The sequence below is a fragment of the Loxodonta africana genome, chromosome 3, assembly GCF_030014295.1.
Source record: "Loxodonta africana isolate mLoxAfr1 chromosome 3, mLoxAfr1.hap2, whole genome shotgun sequence".
Taxonomy (NCBI): domain Eukaryota; kingdom Metazoa; phylum Chordata; class Mammalia; order Proboscidea; family Elephantidae; genus Loxodonta; species Loxodonta africana.
The window spans coordinates 32,688,081-32,696,599 of record NC_087344.1 but is presented as its reverse complement, the minus strand read 5'-3'; the positions used below and the strand labels follow the sequence as shown (position 1 = coordinate 32,696,599).

The 8,519-nt window shown below is 46.8% G+C and overlaps 1 protein-coding gene across 1 annotated transcript; it reads left to right on the top strand.

The window, feature by feature from the left end:
* The first annotated feature begins 1,933 nt into the window (after positions 1 to 1,933).
* NXNL1 (nucleoredoxin like 1) lies at positions 1,934 to 7,390 on the top strand. Its single transcript, XM_003413272.1, has 2 exons — positions 1,934 to 2,259; positions 7,102 to 7,390. The coding sequence occupies exons 1-2, from the start codon at positions 1,934 to 1,936 to the stop codon at positions 7,388 to 7,390; spliced, it is 615 nt and encodes a 204-aa protein (XP_003413320.1).
* Positions 7,391 to 8,519: the final 1,129 nt, after the last annotated feature.

The following is an 8,519-nucleotide window of genomic DNA, read 5'->3' as shown; positions in this document are numbered from 1 at the left end:
ACACAGGTAAATATCTTTCTGGTACTCTCTACTTTCATCCAAGGTCCATCTGATATCAGCTATGGTATCCCTCCTTCCACACCCTGTCCTCAATCTGGCCTGAATTTCTGGCAGTTCCCGGTCAATGTACTGCTGCAGCCACTTTTGAATGATCCTCAGCAAAATTTTATTTGCGCGTGATATTAATGATATTGTTCGATAATTTCCACATTCAGTTGGATCACCTTTCTTGGGAATAGGCATAAATCTGGATCTCTTCCAGTCAGTTGGCCAGGTAATTGTCTTCCACATTTCTTGGCATAGACAGTGAGCACCTCCAGTGATGCATCTGTTTGTTGATACATCTCAATTGGTATTCCGTCAATTCCTGGGGCCTTATTTTTTACCAGTGTCTTCAGTGCAGCTTGGATTCTTCGTTCAGTACCATCGGTTCCTGACCATATGCTACCTCTTGAAATGGTTGAACATTGACCAACTCCTTTTGGTATAATGACTCTGTGTATTCTTGGCATAGATAAGTGAACACCTCCAGCGCTGCATCTGCTTGTCAAAACATCTCAATTGGTAGTCCATCAATTCCTGGAGCCTTGTTTTTCACCAATGTCTATATTTTACGGCAAAAAAAAAAAAAAACAGTGATCTATTACTTCTCAGGCTCCACTGAGTGAATGCGGGGCCTGGGGAGCTCCTCTCCTGGTCTCCTAGAAGGCTCAGTACATGTAAAAATCATTGAAATGGCAAACGTTTTTGCTGAGATGGGAAATCACAGGGTTGGTAGTACCTGACTTAGGACGAGGTTCCACCCCAACAACTCCATCATAAATCGGTTCTGATGTAAGTTGAATACCTTTTTGGGTTTTTAGTTTTCGTTATTATTGCCTTTTATTATTATCAGTATCTTTATAAATCCAATCTTTATTTGTTTTGGGGGGTTGGAAACATTACATGTAAACATCTGCTAGTGAACATCTGAGAATGATAACATCAGCAAATTACACTGCAACATTGTGTGTAGTACAAAACAAGTCCTAATTGTGGTTCCTCCTAACTCAAATATGTTCTAAGTCAGGGACTACCTGTAATTAGTAGACCCTCTGCTAATCAGGATTACTCAATGTCCTGGTGAAGAAGCACATATATTTCTACATCATAATTATTAAAAGATTTGGACAAATGTATGTCTGTATAAAGGAGTCCCTGGACGACAAAAACAGTTCAGCAGTGGCTTACTAGTCAAAAGGTTGGCAGTTCCCACTTACTCAGAGGTGCCTTTGAAGACCTGGCCATCTGCTTCTGAAAGGTCACAGCCTTGAAACCTCTATGGAGCAAACAGAACCACCAGAATGGACGTAATGAGAATGCTCACACATTGTGAAAAATGTAACCAATGTCACTGAACAACTTGTGTAGAAAGTGTTGAATGGGAACCTAAACTGCTGTGTAAACCTTCACCAAAAACACAATAAGATATTATTTAAAAAAAAAAAAAAAAAAACCAAACCTGTGGAGCACAGTTCTACCCTGCACACATAGGGTCACCATGAATGGGAATCAGGACCCACTGGACAGCATCTGCACACGTAGGGTCACCATGAATGGAATCAGGACCCACTGGACAGCATCTGCACACATAGGGTCACCATGAATGGGAATCAGGACCCACTGGACAGCATCTAATATGTAGGTATAATTGGGTTTCTTTGTGATCCTGTGATTTCATATTTAATGCACTGGCAGCACTCCCCTGAAAAGGGGGGTCACAGGCACAGCCTGGGGTGGGAACTGCTCCCTGTCCTTGGAGGCCCCAGAATAAGGTCAGAGTTTAAGCAGATTAGTGAGGTCGTAAACTGGCCTTGTAGACTCTTAGTCCCGGGAGAGTAGCCAGCTGGCCCGGGCCAGGCAGGGTCCCTCTGCCCCATCCTCTGTGCGGGTCATGGCCGCCCTGTTCTCTGGCCGTGTCCTGATCCGCAACAACAGCGACCAGGACGAACTGGACACAGAGGAGGAGCTCAGCCGCCGGCTGGAGAACCGGCTGGTACTACTGTTCTTTGGTGCAGGGGACTGCCCGCGGTGTCAGGCCTTCGCACCAGTGCTCAAGGACTTCTTTGTCAGGCTCACGGACGAGTTCTACGTGCTGCGGGCAGCCCAGCTGGCCCTGGTGTATGTGTCCCAGGACCCCACGGAGGAGCAGCAGGACCAGTTCCTCAGGGACATGCCCAAGAAGTGGCTCTTCCTGCCTTTCCAGGATGACCTGAGGATGTGAGGCAATGGGGGAAATCTGGGAGGGCTTCCTGGAGGAGGGGACATGCCCAGGAAGTGGCTCTTCCTGTCCTTCTAGCATTACCTGGTATCTTAGTTTGTTAGTGTTGCTGTAACAGAAATATCACAAGTGGGTGACTTTAGAGAATAGAGATGTATTTTCTCACAGTTTGGGAGGCTAGAAGTCCGAGTTTAGGGTGCCGGCTCTAGGGGAAGGCTCTCTCTATCCATTCTGGGGGGAAATCCTTGTCTCAGCTTCTCTAGCATTCTTCTTGGTGTTCCTTGGAGATCTCCACGTGGCATCCATCTTTCCTGCATTTCTGCTTGTTTGCTTTTGTGCCTAACCTACTCCTTTTATATCTCAAAAGAGATTGGCTTAAGACATATCCTTCATTGAGTATGGCCTCATTAACGTAACAAAGAAAACCTTATTTCCAAGTGGGACTACATCCACAGGTACAGGAGTTAGGATTCCAACACATATTTTTGGGGGGACAAAATTCAGTCCCTAACACCTGGGTAGCGAGATCTACGAGGGCTTCCTGGAGGAGGAGCCGTCTCTGCTGAGAGTCAGATGTTATTTTTGTTTATTGATTCATCTGTTTCACCCAGAGTTAATGAGCGCCCTTGTATGTCAGCCCATGTGTGGGAGCTGGGGGGTATAGTGAGGGATGCAAACCTGCTGCTATCCCCATCCCCTGGGGAGCTTACAGAGGGTGGTGCTAGACACAAAAGAAAGACTTAAACAGATAACAAACTTGCTCTGGAAGACAAGGTATAGGATGCCACATGGAACTGTAAAGGGAGGCCTGCCTGAGATTGGGAGGTCAGGGGACACTTCCCTGAGGACATAGCTTTAAGCAGAGACCCCAAGGAGAAGGGAAGATAGGAGGAGCCTATCTTGCAGAGCCCTTTGAAAGTTAGTTGCAGACAGTGAGGAAAGGGGAGATTCCAGGCAGGCCCTAAGGTCAGAGAAAGAACAGCCAGTTAACAGAACTGTAGTTCCTGGTATGAGAGTGTGGACACCTCAGCCAGTATGGACTTGAGTCCCATTGCAGTGGGAAGCCATGGAGGGCGGTGGAGCGAAGAGGGAGGTGGTTGGACTCAAACTTTACAAAGAAATGCCCAATAACCAGTATTTGTCTTAGTCCCTAAGACTGCTGTCACAAAATACCACAAAATGGGTGGCTTTAAAGAGCAGAAATTTATGTTCTCACGGTTCAGGAGGCTAGAAGTCTGAACTCAGGGCGCTGGCTTTAGGGGGAGTCCATATTTGTCTATCTCAGCTTCTAGTAGCTACCAACATTCCTCAACTTATACGTGCATCTGTCTCTGTTATCTGTCTTCCTCTTCCCCGTGTGTGTGTGTCTTTGTATCTATTCTGCTCTTTTTATAATTCAGAAGATCAGATTCAGGACCAACCCTACATTGGTAACGTCCCTGGTGTTACAAAGGGTTTGTGCTCAACTACTAACCTCAAGATTGGTGGTTTGAATACACCCATTGGCATCATGGAAGAAAGGCCTGGCAATCCACTTCCGTAAAGATTATAGCCAAAAAAAACTCTGTGGAGCAACTGTATTCATAACACATGGGATAGCCATGAGTCAGAATTGACTTGACAGCAGCAGGTTTTGGTTTGCTCTTCACTGGTATGACCCCATGGAAAAACCTATTTCCAAACAGGATCATATGTAGGTGTACAGGAGTTAGGCCTTCAACATGTATTTTGGGGGGACACAATTCAATCCGTAATAGTATTACAGTTTGTGGCTGTTTTAGAGCTTTCCCCCTTTCCGCAGCAAGACCTACTTCCATCTTCTTTATCCCCGCCATTTCATTATGGAGAGTTTGAAACACAGAAAAATTGACGGAAGAGTACCCTTAAACTCACAGGGATGGGTAACCCCTCGCTCTACTTGCTTTATCTACGCTCCTAATTCTTGGGGAGCCATCTGAAAGTTAATTGCAGACTTTTGAAAGTTAGTTGCAGACTACTTCCTGTTATTTTATCACCTTGGTTAATTTTGTTACACAGCAAGTTGCACATTTTGGGTCATCAGTTTGGACATTTGCTCCCTCACTTCTGCTGCCCTCTGTAGCTAAGGAGGTTCTTTCTCCCCAGACAGGCATATTTCCCACCCTGGGCCAGAAATGCCGGCTAAGAGGGCATCAAGGCCTAAAGTTGATGTCACTGGAGTCAGGGTCCTCTGAACAAAACATTCCCCCAGACTAGTATTGGACAGAGAGTGAGCTAGTGAGTCCCCTCCACACACACACTCCTGTGTAGCATTGCCAGATAAAACACAGGGCACCTTGTGAAATTTGAATGTCAGATAAACAATGAATGCTTTTTGTAGTATATCGCAAATACTACATAGGATACACTTACATTCTACCACCCATCTGTCAGTTTGTCATACTGTGGTGGCTTGCCTGTTGGAGTGATGCTGGAAACTCCGCCACCAGTATTTCCGATAACAGCAGGGTCACTTATGGTGGACAGGTTTCAGGAGAGCTTACAGACTAAGACAGGGTAGAAAGAAAGGCCTGGTGATCCACTTCTGAAAATCAGCCTATGAAAACTCTATGGATCACAACAGAATAATGCCCGATATAGTACTGGAAGATGAGCTCCCTAGGCTGGAAGACACTTAAACATTGAGCATTGAACATGCTCACGAAGATGGAACAGGACCAGGCAGTGTTTTGTCCTGTTGTACATGGGGTCATCATGAGTCGGAGCCAACTCAACAGGAATTAATAGCAGCAAAAACATAAACCAACCAAATGCCACTAGCTGTCATCGAGCTAACCCTGACTCATGGCACCTCCGTGTGTGTGTCGGAATAGAAAAACCATAGGGTTTTTTCTTTCTTTCTTTTTTCTTAAATATTTTATTGAGGTTTTGGTGAAAGTTTACACAGCAGATTAGGTTCCCATTTAACAATTTTTTTTTTATACATATTATTCAGTGACCTTGGTTACATTTTCTACATTGCATCAACATTCTCATTACAGTATTTCCATTCTGGTTGTTCCATTTCCATTATTCTTTCTTCCCTGCCCTGCTGATCTTTTTGTCTTTGCTTTAGGGTAAATGTTGACCATTTGGTATCATACAGATGATTTTTTGTTGGTTTGTTTTTTTTATAAAAGGAGCACAGTACTTACAGGTGATATTGTTTATTTCATGAGCCAGTTTGTTATTTACTTGAAAGGTGAACTCCTGGAGACGTTTCAGTTCAAAGCTTAAAGGCTATCTCAGGGTAACAGTCTCGGGAGTTCCCCAGGTCTCTGCAGGTCCAGTAAGTCTGGCCTTTTTTAAAGATATTGAGTTTTGTTCTGCCATTTTCTCCCATTCTATCCAAGATCATCTATTGTGTCCCTGATCAGAACAGTCAGTATTGGTAGCCGGGCACCATCTAGTCCCTCTGGTCTCTGGATAGGTGAGGCCATGGTTCAAGTAGGCAATTGGTCCTGTAGACTGGGTTCTTCTTTGAGTCTTTGGTTTCCTTCTTTCTCTTTTGCTCCAGATGAGTAGTAAAGACCAGTAGTTGTATCTTAGATGGTCACTTGCAAGCTTTTAAGACCCAGCTGCTGTTTATCAAACTAGGATGTAAAACATAAACTTTGTAGACTATGTTGTGCAAATTGACCAAGATGTCCCACAAGACTATGGTCCGAAGCCTTCAAGCCCAGTAAACCAATCCTGTGAGGTGTTTGGTTATGCCTAGGAGATATCTGCAGCTGTGCCCCCTGCTCCATAGGGTTTTCAGTAGCTGATTTTTCAGAAGCTGATTGCCAAGTTTTCTAACAACATACTTATAGTAAAAAATTATTTTTTATTTGCAATTCAAATTTCACTGTGTGTCTTAGTTTCTTAGTGCTCTTGTAATAAAATACCACAAGTGGGTGGCTTTAAAGAGCAGAAATTTATTTTCTCACAGTTCAAGAGGCTAGAAGCCTGAATTCAGGGCACCAACTCTAGGGGAAGGCATGCTCTCTGTCAGCTCTGGGGGAAAATTCTTGTCTCAGGTTCTGTAACCCTGATGTTCCTCGGTTCCTGGGTGATCTCCACGTGGCGTCTCTCTTTCCCCGACTTGTGCTTGCTTCTCTCTTTCTTTGTGCCTAATCTGCTCTTTTTATATCTCAAAGTGATTAAGTTTAGGACACACCCTACACTGATATGGCCTCATTAACATAATACAGAAAATCCTATTCTCAAATGGGATCACATCCACAAGTATAGGGGTTAAGACTTCAACACATATTTTGGCAGGACACAATTCAATCCATAACAACCTCTTATCCAGCTCAGTTTATGAAGTTAATCACTATTCATTCATTCATCTCACAAACATTTCCTGAGTGCTTACTCTGTGCCCCACACTGTTTCCAGGCACTGGGGACACCAGTGAACAGAGATGGATGTCCGTGCCCTTGTGGAGCTGATATTCTAATAAGGAGAAAATGATAAAGAGGAGCAAATAAACTATGCTGTGTGTTGGATTCTGAGGAGCGCCAGGAAGGAAAACGCAGCACAGTAGAGAAAAAAGAAAGAATTGTGATTGGAGGTTGCGTGGTATCTGCCTGAGTCGGCTGTCTGGGGAGCACGTTCCAGGGGAGCGCACAGCACGTGCAAAGACCCCAGGGTGGAACCGAATTCGGGGTATTGGAGAACAATGGGGAGACCAGCGTGGCCGGGCCTATATATTCTGGTTCCCCGCATGTTCCCAGCCCCGCCCAGGGGCTGGCGCACAGAAAGTGCTCCATTAGTGCTTGGAGGAGGTTTGGGTTGCGCTCTCCCCAGGCCCACGTCCTGACCCCACGCTCCCGCAGGGACCTGGGCCGCCGATTCTCCGTGGAGCGCCTGCCCGCGGTCGTGGTGCTTAAGCCGGGTGGGGACGTGCTCACGCGCGACGCTGCCGACGAGATCCGCCGCCTGGGCCCCGCGTGCTTCGCCAACTGGCAAGAGGCCGCAGAGCTGCTGGATCGCAGCTTTCTGCAACCGGAGGACTTGGACGACCCAGCCCCGCGCAGCCTGACAGAGCCGCTGCGCCGCCGCAAGTACCGCGTAGACGCGGCGCCGAGGGGCGGCCCTGAGGGCGGGGCCGGAGGGTTGTTCTGAGCCCCCGGGAGGGAAAGGACCGAGACAAGGGATCGGAATCTGAAATGAGAACCCCCGGGAGTGGGCGAGACCCGGGGCTGTTCTAAGCCCCCGGAATGACAGGGCTGGTGACTATGATGAGATCCCCGAGAAGGGGCGAGGGGAGATCAATTTTAAATAAAGGTCGCTGGACCCAGGACTCGCCAGTGAGGGGGCGGGAGGGGGCATGGGTTTTGAACCCACTCTCAGGAGCGGGCGCGGCGGGGGGAGTGCTCTGAATCCCTGAAGCGGGAGGGAGGGATGGGGGGAATCTGTGATGAGACACCCCCCAGCGGGTCCCCCGGAGACGTAGAGCGGGGTGGGAGGGGACCTGTAAGGAGACACCCCCATCCGTCTGTCTTCTGGGCCCACTCCCGGGAGGGGCGGGGCTGGGGGCGCCAAGGTGCGTCCGAGCCCCTGGGTCAGGGCGGAGAAGCCTGGAGAGCTTTTCAAGCGTCTCCGGAAGTATTTGAGACCTGGGGGACCGGGGTAGTTAACGGTTCCAAAACCGAAAAATGTGAATATAAACGTGAAATTCAATCTTACTCTGTGTCAGCGTCTTTGTTTGCAAAATTTAGTGTCTCATACATCTGGACTGGATGCCGGGGTTCAAATCCCAGCCCCACACTCTCTCGTAGTGTGACTCAGGGGAGGTGACTTAACCTCTCTGTGCCTGTTTCCCCTTTCATAAAACCGGGTTATCCCAGATCCACCTCTTTCGGTGTTTTAGACGATTTAACAAGTGAAAGCGTGCCGTGTGTTCAGGACAGTATTCGGTACAAAATACCCAGCACGGAAAAGCTGGCTACTACTACCTTAATAAAAAGCCCTTTTCCTTTAGAATAATTGGCCGTTTCGATTTTGCTCATTTCCCAAGAATTCCCAAGTACACTCCTTGAGTGTTGGAAACGCTAACCAATCATATATAAATGCGCTGCTCACATATTTCATGCTGAAAATTACAAAAATCTTTTCAAAAACTATTTTGAGAACACATTTATAGTTAATACGGATTGTATTTTAATATTTGGCTCCATTGTGAGTTGGAGCCCTGTTGGCGCAGTGGTTAAGAGCTCGGCTACTAATCAGGAGATCGGCAGTTCGAATCCAC